This window comes from Sus scrofa, chromosome 2 (genome assembly GCF_054392235.1).
Source record: "Sus scrofa isolate SSC_HxYL_T2T_F1_AM1 chromosome 2, Sscrofa_HxYL_maternal_Yorkshire_Landrace_v2.0, whole genome shotgun sequence".
NCBI classification, from domain to species: domain Eukaryota; kingdom Metazoa; phylum Chordata; class Mammalia; order Artiodactyla; family Suidae; genus Sus; species Sus scrofa.
In genome coordinates, this window is record NC_139384.1 from 71,183,863 (window position 1) to 71,201,773 (window position 17,911).

A 17,911-nucleotide genomic window follows, 5' to 3' on the forward strand; every position below is an offset into this window, starting at 1 on the left:
GACGCTGGAGCCAGGCAGATTTGGTTTGGACCCAGACTCTACTTACTTAAGAACTGTGTGACCTAGGGCCAGCTACTTAAACTCTGCATCACAGTATTCCATAGAGAAAAATGGAGATACTCACAGGATCTATCTTCTAGGATTGTCAAGAGGACCAAAAGAGTTAATATTTATAAAGTGCCTGAAATAACACTTGGCATATATATATGTGTGTGTTAAATAAGAAAGAAAATGAAAGAAAAGGGTGGGATCCTCACCTGGAACCACAGATTTAAAGAGAATGAGAGAGCGTGTGAAACCACCTTGAAGGAGGGCAAATAGAGCAACAAAATCTATCTTCCTCCCACCTTGGGATCCTGGAACCTGATGCATCTCACAAACACTAGTACCTGTTGCTATAGAAATAGCCTGGAATTATAGAGTCAGCTCTACCTCAAACCAGCTGTATGACCTTGGGCAAACTGTTCGCCCTCTCTGAACCTCAGTCTCACCCAGATCCTGTAAACTGGGTCTCTTCAGGGCTCCAACCAGAGTTTGGATGGGATGAGGGAAGCCAGCAGCTCAATCATCCTTACTGAACACCTGTGATCTGCCCTGCCCTGCCCTGCCCTGCCCGGCCCACCTCCCCAGCCACACATACACACACACATACCATGCCCAGGTGGCCCAGCAGCCAGTTGCGCCGGGGTGGCTGGGGGAAGCAGCGCAGCCGACGGCAGGTGATGTAGAAGCACCAGCAGAATCTCAGGAACTGCAGCAGCAAACGGAAGAGGAAGAAGAGCAGGGAGAGAAGGAGCCCAGACAGGGCATACACACGGAATGCCGTCTTCTCCAGTCCCAGGAGGTGAAGTATGTACTCTGTGATAGGCAGCATCCTGGGGAGACACACGGTGTGGGGAAGGTGGTCAGTGCAGGTGGGAATCACCCTCAAGTCACATGTGTGCCATACTCTGGATGACCTGTGGAATCAACCATGATGGGCTTGGCATGTAGCAGGCACTCAATACATGTCAGTCTCAGATGCCAAGGATGCCTCATCCTCCAGCAGTGACCTCCAGCCAGCTGGCCCCATGCATATACCCTCAGCTTTGACTTTGCAGGGCATCCTTCCCAATACATTTGCCCATGTACAGCTGGCTGGTGTGGAAAAATTAAAACAAACCCCCTCTCCCCTTCCTGCCAAAAGCAGCTCCCAACCAATTACCGGTGATAGCATTGCTGGATAAATACTCCACCTCCTTTTTGATGAAATAACCCTGGGGATGTGGATTCTACACTGGCTACTAGGGTTGCCCAGAAGGACTAAACTCCAACAGCCCACAAGAGAAACTTTCTCTATTAGCTGTCTCCCTTCTCCTGTCTTACTTCCCTCTTCTTTTTTTAATCTAAGCGAAATTCACACAATACAAAATGAACCATTTTAGGTGAGCTATTCCATGGCATCAATACATTCACAATGCTATGTGATTACCACTTCTATCTAGTTCCAAAACATTCCTATCGCCCCAAAAGGAAACCCCGTTCCCTATTAGCAGTCCATCCCCACCCCCTCTACCCACCCCTGGCAATCACTTGTCATCTCTGCAGATTTGCCTATACTGGACATTTCATATAACTGAATTCATACACTGAAAGCTTTTCTGTCTTTGGTGGCTTCCTCCACTCAGCGTGATGTTTTGAAAGTTCATGCACCTGGTTGCATGTATCAGTGCTTCATTTCTTGTACTGCTGAGTAATAGTCCACGGTAAAGATGTATTTCAATTTGTTTATACATTCATCTGTTGAACATTTAGGCTGTTTCCACCTTTTGGCTACTGTGAAGTGTGATGCCAAGAACATGCATGTACATGTGTTTGCTTGAGTCCCTGTTTTTGATTCTTTTAGGGTCACTTTCTTCCCCCTACTGGTCTTTTCTGTGCTCACTTCCCAAATAAACAACTTGCACTCAAATCCTGCCCTAAGGTCAGCTCCTGAAGGAACCAAAAGAGAGTGGGTGGGTAGCAAAAATATTAATAACATGGAGACTAAGGATGGAGCACTTCCTACGTACCATGCACCACACTCAGGAACATGCATGCCTTATTTTATGGAAACTTAAAGTGGTCCTTGGAGGTAGGTCCTGTCATTCTCTCCATTTTTCAAGACAATTCAAGCTCAGTGCCTCCAACTCAAGGGAGATGGGAAGTGGCAGAGGCCTCCTGAGCCCCTACCAAGGCCAACCTCGACCACTTTGGGGGCCCACAGATCTCATACAACACCAAAGAGATTCATGAAAATGCTCAGGTCCTGTTCGAATCAATCTTTCCCACCCAATCCTACCAGGGGCTGCCTCTGTGCCCCTACCTCCTTGGGCAACACAGCTAAAGGAAACCTGCACTGCGGGCTCTCACCTGTGTCCTCATTCTCCACCCACTCTTGCCAGTGGTGCCCCCCACTAGGGGCTTTGACTCACTGGCTCTTCCACCAGCCAAATGCCCAAACACATCATCCACACAAAAGTGAAGTTTCCATTGGTTGTCGCATCCTGGGGAAACAGCTGGGTGGGTCATCATCAAATGTGGAGGGCCCCATTGGAATGGTCTGACTTACAGATGACATGACTACACTTTAGGATGGCTGCCAAGAAAGAAAGAAAGACAGAAAGTAACAAGTGTTTGCAAGGATGTGGAGAAATTAGAACCCTAGGCATATCCATTGCATTAAGGGAATGTAAAAGGGTGTAGCCATGCTGCATAGAACGGTAGGGTGGCTCCACAAAAAATTAAACAGAGAATTACCATATGTTCAAGCAATCCCACTTCTGGGTACACCCCCCGAAGAAGTGAAAGCAGAGACTCAAACAGATATTCATACACTCATATTCAAGGCAGAACTATTCGCAATAGCCTAAAGGAAGAAGCAACACAAGCATCCATCACAAAAGAATGAATATACGAAATGCAGTCCATACATACAGTGGCCTATTATTCAGTCTTCAAAAAGAAGGACATTGTAACACATGTTTCATGGATGAACCTGGAGGACATTTAGGCTGAATGAAATAATCCAGACACAAAAGGGCAAATACTATATGATTCCACTTATATGAGGTCCCTGGAGTGGTCAAATTCATAGACATAGAAAGTAGGATGGTAGTCACCAGGCCCTGGGGGAGAAGAGAATGGGGAGTTAATGTTTAATAGGTAGAGGGTTTTAGGTGGGGAAGATGAAAAATTCAGGAGATGGTGGTGATGGTTGCACAACAATGTGAATTACTTAATAACACTGAACTATACACTTAAAATGGTTAAGATGGTAATTGTTATGTGTATTTTACAACAATTAAAAATCTTTTTAAAAATACAGACAGCATAGTTCCTGTTGTGACTCAACTGTAATGAACCAGACTAGTATCCATGAGGACTCAGGTTTGATCCCTGGCCTCCCTCAGTGGGTTGAAAGTCCGTCATTGCCGTGAGCTGTGGTGTAGGTCACAGACGCGGTTTAGATCTGGCCTTGCTGTGGCTGTGGTGTAGGCCGGAAGTTGTAGCTCTGATTCAATCCCTAGCCTGGGAAGTTCCATATGTCATGGGTGTGGCCCTAAAAAGACAAAAAATAAAATAAAGAAAATAAAATGTTAAATTAAAAGTAAGTTAAATTAAATTAAATACAGACAGCCTGGTGGAGGTGATACACCTGCTGGAAAGCCCAGGTAGGGGTAGCTATGAGGGTGGGGAGCAAGCAGCCTTCCAAAATGAAGCTCAGAGATCTCCAAGTCATGAGTCCAGGCTGATGCTCTGAACTAGGGCCACTGCTGTGCAATTGGGGCTGCCTCTCCCACAGACAGCTCCAGGTGACAAACTCCACAGGAAGTAGCCATGGGTATTTACTTCTCTATCAATTTAATAGTGGGTAACAATTCTCCCCAGCAATACTGAGGAAGTCAGCTAGCAGTGACTACTAAGAACCATGATCTTCCTCTGGCTTCCACTGGCCAGGCCTTCCACTAAGGAATTTCTTCAGCATTCAGCTGGAAAATCATGCCTGAGCCCCTGCTGTGTGTGACTCTGGGCATGGGGGTGTAAGGATGGCAGAACAGACCTATCTTAGGGGAGGTAACCACCAAGAGACATGCTAGGATACCATCCAAAGACTGCATATCATGAAGAAGGTGAAGTGGGGAGTTCCTGCTGTGGCGCAACAGGATCTGTGGGGTCTCTGCAGCACTAGGATGGCAAGTTCAATCCCCAGCACAGCACAGTGAATTAAGGATCTGTGTTGCTGCAGCTGCTGCACAGGTTGAAACCGTGGCTCAGATCTGATCCCTGGCCCAACTCCATATGCCGCAGAGATGCCAAAAAAGAAAAAAACCTGACTAGTATCCATGAGGATGCACGTTTGATCCTTGGCCTCGCTCAGTGGGTTAAGGACCCAGCCTTGCAGCAAACTTCGGTGTCGGTTGCAGATACTTCTATTTGTGGGGAGGGGCAGGTTTGGGGATGCATCAGTTATTCCCTTTCATGATCTGGGTGCTGTTGACATATGCAAAAACACCAGTTCTAGAATGTGCACCTTCCTGTATGTATATTATGCTTCGACTTAAATCTTTAGAAATAAAATGAAAAGGGAGTTCCCGTTGTGGCACAGTGGTTAACAAATCCGACTAGGAACCATGAGGTTGCAGGTTCGATCCCTGACCTTGCTCAGTGGGTTAAGGATGTGGCATTGCTATAAGCCGTGGTGTAGGTTGCAGATGCAGCTCGGATCCCGAGTTGCTGTGGCTCTGACATAGGCCAGTGGCCACAGCTCCAATTGGACCCCTAGCCTGGGAACCTCCGTATGCCGCGGGAGTAGCACTAGAAAACGCAAAAAGACCAAAAAAAAAAAAAAAAAGAGAGAGAGAGAGAGAAATAAAATGAAAAGTTGTTTGGAGATTGCACTATCCTTTAAAATGCATTTTGAATTCAAATCACAGCTCTGCTCTTCATCAAGTAAGCAGCCTAGATTCCAGTCCCCACCATTAGCTTCCATTTTCCAGCCTGTGAAATGGGTTAACAATAACGGGACCTACATCTCAAAGTTGTTTGGGATACTTCAGTGAGGTGAGGCTTGGCACATAGCATGCAAATTTTCAGCTGTTATTCCTATTTTCCTTCTTTTTCTTTTCTTTCTTTTTTTTTTTTTTTTTTTTGGCCCCACCCACAGCATTCAGAAGTTCCAGGGCCGGGGATCAAACCCTCACCACAGCAGCAACCTGAGCAACAGCAGTGACAGTGCTGGATCCTTAACCTGTGCCATCAGGGAAGTCCCATTATTCCTATTTATATTACTATTTTATAGAAGTGAGAGAAATTCAAAGATAAGACTGTCAGGATTCTGTAGGAGGCTGGCACGCCCCACCCCACCCGTTCCTCTCTGCACCAGTTCCCAATCTCATCCCAGACACCAGGCAAGGCCCCCAGCAGCCCCACCCTAGCACAGGTGGCCCCGCCCTCCCTGCTGGGGCGGGCATTATCTGAAGATAGAGGTGCCAGTGACTGGCTCTGAGGCTGGCCCACACCCACGGAGCGCTGGTTTGTCAGGTTAACCCAGCCTCCAGTTGAGGACTTGTCATACAAGGTGTGTGGGATCCTGAGAAGGAATGCAGTAACGTGGACACTGGCCCACTAGAAACCATAGATCTGCCTCTTCGTGAACTGCAAGACCCACCTCCCATGGCAGCCTAACAGCCAAGCATCCAGCACTGGCCCCACTGCCCTACATCACAGCCCTGCTCTCCACCCCCTCTAGTAACCTGTGGTCAAGGCAGCCTGCCCTCTATCCTGGCTCATGGTACCTCCATGACCCCTCTATGCCAAAGGACTGCCCCACCCAAGACTCATACAATTCCAAAGTGCCAGATCCCAGAAGGTGCGAGCCAGGAAGGAGCTTATGGGGTTTTGAGAAAAAGCTTCGGAGGCAGTTCTGAGGGCAGGGCCAAGTTGGCAGACCAGGATGAGGAATGTGAAGTCTCGCTATGACTTTGGGCATATTGCAGGCATTTGCCTGCAGCTTCTTCAGCCCTGGCATGAAAAAAAAAAAAAAAAAAGAAGAAGTTTAAAAGCTACCAGTCATCTAAATCCTTCCAGGGCTGTAATTGTCTCTGCCCACCATCCCTATCAAGTGTGGCCATGCTTGGATGTGAGCCTCAAAAAGGATTCCACAAAACAGGAGTTCCCATCGTGGCGCAGTGGTTGATGAATCCTAGTAGGAACCATGAGGTTGCGGGTTCGATCCCTGCCCTTGCTCAGTGGGTTAACAATCCGGCGTTGCCATGAGCTGTGGTGTAGGTAGCAGATGTGTCTCGGATCCTGCGTTGCTGTGGCTCTGGCGTAGGCTGGCAGCTACAGCTCCGATTAGGCCCCTAGCCTGGAAACCTCCATATGCCGTGGGAACGGCCCAAGAAATGGCAAAAAGACAAAAAAAAAAAAAAAAAAAAAAAGACAAAAAAGGATTCCACAAAACACTGCCTTTTAGCTGTGTGACCTCAGGTGAGTGTCAACCTCTCAGAGCCTCAATTTCCTCATCCATAAGACAGGATTTTCTCAGGGCTGAGATGATGACACAACATTTTTTAATGTGCTCATCTCAGTCCTTGATCAAGGACAGTTAAGTTCTTAACCAAAAGTACCTCTCATGGCTGTTGATCACATTCCTTATTGCTACCCAGTCATTGAGGATTTGGAGAATTGGGCCCAAGTCTTGCCAGAGAGGAGAGGTGGGGCCCATTCTCTGAATGCCTCCAGAGTCACCCAAACCCCTTTGCGGATACCAACCCAGGTAACAACCAGACACTAGCCCAGAGCTAATGTTACTGTGCAGAAACCCAAGCTGGGCTATACAGATAGGCTGGAGCCATCGGAAAGTGCCCAGGATTTGGGGGTCAGCCAGGGCTGCTTTATTCAAATCCCAGCTCCCCCACTGTCTCCTTCCCATCTCCAGCCTGAGACTCATCAGCTGGTGGGCGTCAGTTGCCTTGCATGGTCTGGGCTGGCTAGCCATCCCCTGGTCAAGAAGTTGTCAAGAGAGAGACCCCTGGGATTTCAGGAAGCATTATTTCTCCAACATCCAACAGACATGAGCTGGGACCAACCTCAGGACCTCACCAACCCTCACAGCCAACTGCGGGGACCCAGGTGGGCAACGTTTTTCCATAGAGGGTCACTCGGAGGCTCTGTGCTGACGATGTGCAGGGACTGTGAAAGTGACGGGACCACAAGCCAGTTCATCAGTGGATCCCACAGCCTTCCCTTAAGACAATGTGGAGTGGTGAAATCCCAGTGACCCATTCAGTCCGACTTAAGGAGGTGTCATGGGGCTGGGCTCGGATCCGTCTAAGATGCCTTGATGAGGAGGGGTGTCTTCTTGAAGCCCTTCCCACCATGGACACACGGAAAGAAGGACACATCCAGGAGTCCGTGACACACACAGAAGAAACCGCCCACAAATGCAGCGACAATCGGGGACACACACACACACACACACACACACACACACACACACACACACCAGAGTCCCCCCACACACAGGCAGTCCGGTCCTGGGTCCTGGAGATTCCCAGGCCGGCTGTATACCTGTCCGCCACTGCGCGCAGACTCTCGAAGCCGCGCTACCGGCACAGGAGCCCGTGCGCGTTGGGTTACCCAGCGGACCTGCGGCCGCGCTCAGGTTACAGCCCTCGCCCCTCCCCGCGCGCGCACTCACTCTGCGGGTCTCGGCCTCCGGCCCTTGATCCAGATCCGCTGGAGCCGCAACCTCGGCTCTGACCGCGCTGTCTGGCGGCCCGGCCCTTTAACCCTGCCCTGCTCCCGCCTCAGCGAGAGACCCGCCCCTGGCACGCCCCAGTCTCACCAGCCTCTGGGCGGGGATCGAGGCGCAGGCCCCAGAGACGAAGAAAGCGAGACACAGAGACAAGTAAGCATGGAGAAAGAAAGGGAAAGACACAGAGGCTGACCTGGAGAGAGTGACAGAGAGAAAGACGCAGAGACAGAGGCGAAAAGACACCCAGAGGGACCCCCAAACCATCAGTTTTCTTGCCGCTCTGGCTCCCTTTAGTGCCCAGATCCCCTCTGGATCAGTCTCTAGTAACCTCCTTCCACACCAGCCCCAGTTCAAGACCTGCTCCCACAGGTCTCTAAGCCAGCAACCCCGGTACCCCACAAGCCCCCGGGAGCCATCTCTGGGACTCCAAGAGATCTTCATACTTCATCAGCCCTTGGGAGCCAGCCCTTTTGCCCCTTCTGGATCCTGGGTTCAACCCATCTGCCTGGGGCTCTGCAACCAGCCCCTCCCTCTAGGAAAACCTCCAGCCTCAACAAGCAGCACAGACCCTGTTTTTGATCCTCCCACTCCACCCACGCCCTGCCAGCTACCTTAACCCCTCCAACCAGGATGTTGTCCTTGGTCAGCCCATCTGTTCCAGATGTGCCCAGAGTCAGTCCCACCCCTAGAGAGATACCATTACCTGGTCGGTGGGTGGAGGGCTGTTATGGGCAAGTGGGCAGACAGATGGGAGGACTCATAGCTGGCCTCCAACTCCACAGTTCCCCACTGTCAAGCAACCTTGCTCATACCATATACCCAAAAATATCTGTCAAAGTTGAGAGGTGGTCACAGAGCCAAGCAACCTTGCTCATACCATATACCCAAAAATATCTGTCAAAGTTGAGAGGTGGTCACAGGAGAGTAAAGAGAGCAAAGGCCCAAGCTACTACTACATGTCCATCTGGGGAAACTGAGGCACAGACTGCAGGCTCCAGGTGAGATGTGACTGTCTGGGTTCAGGCAGGGGCCAGGTCAATCCCTGAGAAGCCTGAAGCTATAAGAAGATAATGCCCTCCCTCTCAAGGAGTTCCAGGGTTAAAACTACAGTGAACTATAAAGAAGCTGAAGAAATGGCAAGGAAGTTCAGATATTTCCCCCCAGGATGACCATTTCAAAGCCTTTTGATTTATCAAAAATAAATTTTTTTTAAAGAAATTCTTGGTGAAGTTACAGATTTAGTGCCTGGTAGGTGAGCCAAATCTGGCTCAGGGGGCCAACCAAGCAGGAGGTCCGGTTTGCCTCGTGGAAAGGCCAAGAAATGTAACAGGCCCAGAGTAGTGCTGGACTCTCAGAGGACAGAGCTGGGGCCAAAGTCAAATGCAAAGCCAGGTAGAACAGTGGTCAGAGTGGATCCTGGAGGCAGAGGATTCAAGTGGCTCCATCACTCACCATGTGCCCACCTCAGGAGGTTGTTAGAATGCTTTAAGGCAGCTGTTCTCACCCAGCATGATTCTCCCCACAACCCCAGGAGACATCTGGCAATGTCTGAAGATATGTTTTACCATCACATCTGGCCGTTGGGGTGCTACTGGTATGTGGTAGATAGAGGCCAGGGATGCTGCTAAACACCCTGCTATGCACACACAGGAGAACCCCTCACAAAAGAGAAAGTCAACACGGCCAAAGGTGAGAAACCCTGCTTCAAGGTGTAAGGAGTGCTTTTGTGTGTCACTACACAGTACCGCCTTCTCCCTCATCAGCAAATCCTGATTGCTAACTCTGTGTCCTCATTCAGAGACAGCAGTGACTTTCCAACCCAGTCCATGGACAACGCCCACTCAGGCAAGTCTTGCTTTAGCCTGGCTCTGTCTCTCCCTGAGACTGTGATCTCCTTGAGAGTGCTCCACACCCCCACCACCCCAGGATCGGCTAGAGCTGGGCTGGGCAGGAATTGGCTCAGAATTATTCAGTGCAACAGTGGCGCACCCCCGGAACATGGCAGAGGATAAAAACAGACCAGATCCCTGACCTCATGGAACTGAGATTCAAGAGGGTAAACATACAGAAATTGGAGTTCCCGTCGTGGCACAGGGGAGGCGAATCTCACTAGGAACCATGAGGTTGCGGGTTCAATCCCTGGCCTCACTCAGTGGGTTAAGGATCCAGCATTGCCATGAGCTGCGGTGTAGGTTGAAGACGCGGCTCGGATCTGGCATTGCTGTAGCTGTGGCATAGGCCAGCATCTGTAGCTCCAATTAGACCCCTAGCCTGGGAACCTCCATATGCCGTGGGTGCAGCCCTAAAAAGAAAAAAAGAAAAAGAAAAAAAAAAGAGGGGAAACATACAGAAATTTCCACCAGCAAGGGGATATAACAAGGTTTTGCCATGGGAGAGAAGGGATCTACTATGTGAGGCTGGGTATCAGGTACCTGGCTGAAGCCTGAGTAACAGGAATAAATGTTGAATCACACTGTATATCTTAAATATACATAATTTTCATTTGTTAATTGTACCTAAATAAAACTAGACAGAAAGAATAAATTTTGAATGAGTGAATAAATGAATTTTTACAAGTCTGAACCTTATAGAAAATGCTCTGGCTGATTCCCGAAGTCTGATACAATTATCCTTAGCTATCGAGCCCAGTAATTTTAGATGGCACATAGAGGAACATTTTCTATTTTATATGTTTATATTAAATAAGAGATTTGTGCAGAAGAAAAAAATATATTTGGCCTGGATATCAAATCCACAGTCTCGTGGATATAATAATATAAATTTTGTTCAAAATAAATAAGGCCTTAACAGGAAGAACACTGAGAGAGGACAATTAATTAATAGAAAGGTAATACATGGACGGGGCAAAAAATCGTGACATGACTACAAATGGCTGATGTTTCACAATCAAAAACCATCTGTCCGGATTAAGACAGACAGAAAAGGAGGCTGAAGATCTCAAAACTTGGGCTTTGGAAAACTAGGGCCTTGGTCTTTCCCAAACTCGAATTCCAGAAAACCAGAAGCAGAGGGCTCAAAACTTGAAGGAGGGAATTCTAAAACAAATATAAGACACACACACACACAGACACACACACACACACACACACAAACACACACACACACACTTGCCCCAGCAGGTGGTAAACTTGGGTGTTTTCTTATCCTTTTTCATTTTCATGAAGTTCTCACTAGGTAGCAAGGGTGGGAGGGGGCAGTGTTTTCAGGTGAAGAAGAGGCGACACAAATAATTGAAGCTTGTTGCTTGGAGGAGGCAGAAGGGAGGCCAGGGAAGGCGACGTGAGGGATGTGACATCTGAGCCAGGACTTCAGGGAGAGGTTGGATTTCAACAGGTGCAGGAAAGGGGGTGGAACCCACAGAAAAACTGGTGGGTGTAGTTTGGCAGTGGCTTTCCCTGGCCTTGGGGTGTGAGAGACAAGGAGGCTCGAGAGGTGCAGGGCTTGAAGTCCAGTCCAAGTGGCTGCAGGTTGATCTGGTGAGCAATGGGGAGCCACAAATGGTACTTGAGCAGGGGAGAAGCTCCCTGTTGACTGGTTTGTTTTAAAGCACATAGGAGGAGTTCTCATTGTGGCTCAGTGGAAATGAACCCAACTCATATCCATGAGGACTCGGGTTCGACCCCTGGCCTCACTCAGTGGGTTAAGAATCCAGCATTGCCATGAGCTGTGGTATAGGTCACAGCCGAGGCTCAGATCCAGCATTGCTATGGCTGTGGTGTAGGCCAGCAGCTACAGCTCCAATTTGGCTCCTAGCCTGGGAACTTCTATATGCCCTAAAAAGACAAAAAAAAAAAAAAATTAAATCACATGGAAGCTTTTTTTTTTTTTTTTTTTTTTTAAGGGATGTGGAGGATGTCCACATTGGTGACTAGCTGGTGAGATGGTGTTTGCAGAGTGCTCAGCCCCCTGCTTTGCAGAGAGCATGGACTGGACAAACATCAGCACTTCAAGTTTGTGGTTTGATTTGGGCTATCCCAGCCATTCTCAGCTGGGGCAGATTGTCCCCCCAGGGGACATTTGGCAATGTCTGAAGATACTTTTGGTTGTCACACTGTGTAGGGGCAGGTGCTACAGGTATCCTGTGAGTGGAAGCCAGAGATGCTGCTCATCATCCTACAGACCACAGGATGGCCCCTACCACAGAGAATGATCCAGCCACAAATGTCAACAGTGCCAAGTTTGAGAAACCCTGGGTTATGATGAGTCTAAAAGATCTGTGGGACATTTAGGGGGACACCCAGGAGGCAGCTAGAGCCATCAGAAGAAAATGTGTCTGAAAGTCACCTGTATTGGGAAGACAGTGGATGCCAGGGGAGCAGGTCAATGACATCACTCCAGGAGTTGGACAGAGAAGAGGACGGGGAGGTAGCAGTGTTGATCACGGCTACATTTAGAAACAGGATGAGCACCCTGTGAAATTGGATTATTATGATCATTATACAACTAGAGATGTGATAAATTCATTTGAGTAATAATAAAAAAAAAGAAACAGGATAAGCAGCGGCATGGAGCTGGAGGAGGAGATGAGTCACATTTGGGAGGTTGAGGAAGTGTGGGAATAAGTACCACCACCTGTGCCAGAGGTCATGGAGCCCAGGCCCTAGCAAGTGATAGGGCTTTGTGATTACCAGGTCACCAGAGTCCTCGGCCTAGCTCAATAGACTGAGGTCAGAGTGGGAGGGGAGGAAGTGGACAGGGTGGCCAGACTAGACAGCTGGTTCCAGGAAGATATCTGGAAATGGGTAAAGGTAGAAAGTGGCATGGTTGCAGGGCAAGGATTTTACTGGAGCTCCAGAAGCTCACAGCAAATTTTAAGTGGCAGAGATGAAAAGAGAAATCTCTTTGTACACTACTGGTGGGAAAACCATGGAAAAACATTTTGGTGGCCCCTTTTTTGAGGAACCATATATGCTTCCCAAGCTCCACTCCTAAAAATATACTTAAAATAACTGAAAATAGGGACCCAAACAGATACATGAAGTCACATGTTCATAGCAGCATTATTCACAGTAGCCAGAAGGTGGAAACAGCCCAAGTGTCCATCAATGGATGAATGGATAAACAAATGGGGTATGTTCATACATTGGAATATCACTCAGCTATAAAGAATGAAGCACTGATTCGTCTACAATGTGATGATCCCTGTATCCATTATGTAAGGTGAAAGAAGCCAGATACATAAAGGTCTCACATTGCATGATCCCATTTACATGAAATGTCCAGAATAGGTAAATCCGTAGAGACAGAAAGCAGATCAGTGATTACCATGTGCCGGGGGAAGAGCAATAAGGAGTGAAACCTGTACCCAGGGGGAATGGATATGAGATTTCCTTTTGAGGTGATGAAAAAATTTTGAAACTAGATTGAATCAGTTGGTTGCACAGCATTTACGAATATACTAAATGCCACTGAATTTTACACTTTGTTTCTTTCTTTATGCTTTCTAGGGCTACATCCACAGCATATGGAAGTTCCCATATGCTGGTCAAATCAGAGCTACAGCTGCCAGCCTACGCCACAGCCATAGCAACTTGGGATCTGAGCCACGTCTGTGACCTACACCACAGCTCACAGTGATGCCAGGTCCCCAACCCACTGAACAAGGCCAGGGGACAAACCCTCATCCTCATGGGTACTAGTCAGATTCATTTCAGCTGTGCCACAAGGGGAAATCAAATTGTACACTTTAAAATGGTTAACTTTATGTTATGTAAATTTAACCTCAAATTTTTTTTGGGGGGGGGCTGCATCTGTGGCATATGTAAGTTCCCAGGCCATGGATCAAATCCACACCACAGCAGTGAGGACACCAGATCCTTAACACACTGAACCACAGGGGAACTCCTAACCTCAATTTAAAAAAAAAAGGAGAGCAAGATATAGTTCTGGCAGGAAACAGGCCACTCAAATGAGATAATTTGAAAAAAAATTAATAAAAGCACTATTTTCAAAGGGATAGTGCAGCACCCCAAGAGCTAGTGACAGCTAGGAACCATTAACATCCCTGGGACCTGGGGCCTGAGACCGGGGGATAAGTGGTTACTGGAACTTGGACCATATAAGACTATGTAGACAGGACTGTCTGGCAGAACCTGTGCATCTTTGGCCAACAAACAGAGCCAGCCTGTAGGGACCACACAGGAAAGGAGATGAGGTATTAATACCCCAACCTCACTCTTCTACCTCCCTCCTGTGCCTGCCTTGGCTCCCCATTGATTGAACCCAACTGCAATCCAAAAGGCAAAAGAGTCTATTGAGTGATCCATTCAAGTCAGCCTCTCAGGACACAAAATAAGGGGCAGAAGGATAGAGCCTGCAGAGATTTGAAGCAAAAATAAGAACAGTTCAGGAGTGTGGGGTGGATGGGGGAGAAAACTGCCCTTTCTAGCTTATCACTCACCATTCTCCGCTCACAATCCACACACCAGCCACCTGAGACTGTTTTTTCCAAGGCCACCAAGGCCATCTCTCCCATCTCAAAGCCTTTGCACATGCTGCTCCTTCTGCCTAGAATGCTGTTCCCTCTCACCTGCGCAGTCAACTCCTACTTATCCTTCAGGACTCAGCTCAACAGCCATTTTCTCTGACGGCTTCTCCAGCTTCTGATCTCAGTTCTAGACCCTACTCAAGGCAGCCACAGCCCCTGTGCATCCTCAGTCACAGCAAAAGTACTCTCAGAAGGATTTGTTTAGCAACTATCTCCCCCTGGACAGGGCTGTGAGTTCCATGCAGAGAGGCAGAGTCTTTTTCATTCCCTGCCTTTTCCCCAGACCCAGCTGGCAGAGAGCACATGTTCATTCAAACAAACAAGTTCCAAGAGAATACCAAGTGCTGTTCTACAGCAGACAAAACAGAGCACAATCCTGATCTCTGGACATTATATATAATGCATGTGATTAGAAATACATAATTTAAGAGGATATTCTATTTATTCTATTCTACTCTATTTATTTTATTCTATTCCTATGGAGGAAAAATCTAGTGAGGTAAGGAAACGAGAAAGACTTCTCTGAGGAGGAACATTTAAACAGAGACTAGAAAGGAGGGAGGAAGATATCTGCAGAAGAGCCATCCAGAAACAATGCAGTCTGTGCAAAGATCCTGAGGCTGGCCTGTGCCTTAAGGAACAGCCAAGAGACCAATGAGGCAGGATGGGTGAGGGGGAGAGTTGGAGAAGAAGAGGGTTGGGGTCTTAAAAGCCCAGATCTTGCAAGTCCTGATGGGGTGCTGGAAGAACTTAGGTTTCTACTCTGAGAAAGTTGGGAGCCACAGAGGGTTCTGAGCAGAGGATAAGGCCTGACTTACATTTTTTTGTGTGTCTTTTTGTCTTTTTTTAGGGCCGCACCCATGGCATATGGAGGTTCCCAGTCTAGGGGTCTAATTGGAGCTCTTGCCGCTGGCCTACGCCAGAGTCACAGCAACGCCAGATCTGAGCCACATCTGAAACCTACACCATAGCTCACAACAACACGGGATCCTTAACCCACTGAGCGAGGCCACAGATCAAATCCTCAACCTCATGGTTCTCTAGTCGGACTTGTTTTCCATTGCACCACAATGGGAACTCCCCTGACTCACATTTTAACTGGCTTTCTCTAGCTGCAATATGATAGGCCAACAAAAGGGGGGCGCTGATGGGATTTGCTAACAGGTTGGATATGGTATTGATCTCAGAGAGACAGCAGTGAATGATGGCTTGGAGTGAGATCTTAATTTTCTGCTCAGGGACTGAACCTGGGCAGCCTGGTTGAAAATCAGGAATCCTACCCACTAGACTAATCAGAAGCTGGGAGCAGAATTGCCCTGATTCTTGTCCCCTGTTGAAAGCAAGAATGTTTCAAGGAGGCGAAGACTGTGAAAACAGGTATAAACTTTATTTTTTTTTAAGTCGGAAGCAAAGAAGTAATACACACCCTAAAGAGGAGTGCAGGTGTATGTGTCCCCCCTGAGTGAGGAGCACACCGGAGAGGTGATTTAAAAGACTTCTATAGCTCGGTTCTTCCGGGTCGTTTTTTTTACCTTTAGCCAATTATCTGTTTGTTTTGTGGGGTTTTTCGTTTGTTTTTGGTTTTTGGGTTTTTTTTAGGGCCGCACACAAGACAAATGGAGGTTTCCAGGCTAGGCGTGGTCGAATCAAAGCTGTAGCTGCCAGCCTACACCACAGCCACAGCAGTGCTGGATCCAAGGCATGTCTGTGACCTACACCACAGCTCATGGCAACAAATCCTTAACACACTGAGTGAGGCCAGGGATCAAACCCACATCCTCATGGATACTAGTCAGGTTCATTAACAGCTGAGCCATGACGGGAACTCCCCCAGTTATTTTATTTTATTTCTCACACCTGACTGGACACAAGACCCTCCCCAGTATGTGTGAGAATCTTTTGGCAAAGACGGATTCCAGAGCAAAGAGTGCCGGGACAGTATCAGGACTTATTATGGCCTGGCACCCCCTCCCTTTTTGACCCCTAGGAGCCTTACTGTGCCTGTGTAATTGGGGAGCTCTCCTTGACCCCGGGAGTGGTTGGAGTGGTTATCTTACCTTTCTACTTCAGCAGAACTCAGCTCCTGCCATTAACTTTTTCCTTGAGGTGTCAAAAAGAAACAAGGCCCAATTTATTGGCCTAAGAAGTCCCAGTTGTTCTCAGCCCAGGGGCCCATTTACCTCCTAGCTCAGTGTGAGAGAAGAGTCACAGCTAATTCCAAGGTTTTTGGCCTGGGCCACATTTAGGCCGGAATTTTCTTTTCTTTTCTTTTCTTTTTTTTTTTTTTTTTTTTTTTCTTTTTTATTAAGGGCCTCGCCTGGGGCATATGGAGGTTCCCAGGGTAGGGGTCTAATTGGAGGAGCTACAGCTGCCGGCCTATGCCAGAGCCATAGCAATGCCAGATCCGAGCCGCATCTTCAACCTACACCACAGCTCATGGCAATGCCAGAGCCTTAACCCACCTAGGTTTGGGGGTGGTTTTGATGCAATTTTTTTTTTTGGTCTTTTTAATGCTGCACCCAACATATTTCCGCATCTATTAAGATGATTGTGTGATTTTTATCTTTACTTTTATTAGTGTGGTATATCACATTGATTGATTTGCATGTGTTGAACCATTCTTGTGACCCTGGAATAAATCCAACTTGATCATGGTGTATGATCCTTTTTATGAATTGTTGGATTCAGTTTGCTAATATTTTTTGAGGATTTTTTTTTTGCATGTATATTCATCAAAGACATTAGCCTGTAATTTTCTTTTTTTGTAATGTCTTTGTCTGGTTTGGGTATCAAGCAATGGTAGCCTCCTAAAATGAGTTTGAGAGTGTTTCCTCCTCTTCAATTTTTTGGAATAGTTTGAGAAAGATAGGTGTTAATTCTTTATATGTTTGTTAGAACTCCCCTGTGAAGATGTCCAGTCCAGACTTTTATTTGCTGGGAGTTTTCAAATTACAGACTCAATTTCACTTCTAGTGACCAGTCTGTCAAATTGTCTGTCTCTTCTTGACTGGTCTTGGCAGGCTGTATGTTTCAGAAGGAGAGGGATGGATGAAAGGAGAGAACTTCCCAAGGAAGAGGAAGACAATAGCAATAAAGACCCAGGTGGGTGGTGCTCCTGGGATGGGATCAGCAGTGTCTTGGGAGCATTGGGACATGGGTTCAATCCCCAGCCCAGCACAGTGGGTTAAGGATCTGGCGGTTGCCACATCTGCAGCTTAGTCAAGGCTGTGGCTCAGATCTGATCCCCGGCTTGGGAGCTCCATATGCCACAGTGCAGCCAAAAAAAAAAAAAAAAAAAAAAAAAAAGACCCAGGTGGAGATGCTTTGGGATGGGTGGAGGGAGGAGAGGCCCTAGTCCTCAGAAACTAGAGAGGTGAAGAGCATGTTCCCCTAGAAATGAGGGTGCTGCTGGAGAGTGTGGGGAGCTCAGAGGATGGAGGTGCAAGGACCTCACCCTCTGGGGCCTGGGAGGGGACGTGACTTCTGCCTGGGCAGAATCCTAGTAATCCAATCACTCTGGACAAGGTGAGGTGGGTGGTAGGGAACAAGGTGTCCCTTCTGGCCTTTGCCTAGAGTAACCCAGTCCCCTCCCTTCCTCCACACAGAATTGTCTCCATTTCCCC

The 17,911-nt window shown here is 47.8% G+C and overlaps 1 protein-coding gene across 1 annotated transcript in view; it reads right to left on the bottom strand.

The window, feature by feature from the left end:
- CYP4F22 (cytochrome P450 family 4 subfamily F member 22) overlaps nucleotides 1-7,787 on the bottom strand; it is a 29,420-nt gene extending 21,633 nt beyond the window's left edge. The window contains exons 1-2 of the mRNA XM_003354125.4: nucleotides 7,724-7,787; nucleotides 653-875 (exon numbers count right to left, since the gene is read on the bottom strand). Coding sequence (XP_003354173.1) covers nucleotides 653-874 — 222 coding nt within the window. The 5' untranslated portion in view covers nucleotide 875; nucleotides 7,724-7,787. The remainder of the gene's footprint in view (nucleotides 1-652; nucleotides 876-7,723) is intronic.
- Nucleotides 7,788-17,911: the final 10,124 nt, after the last annotated feature.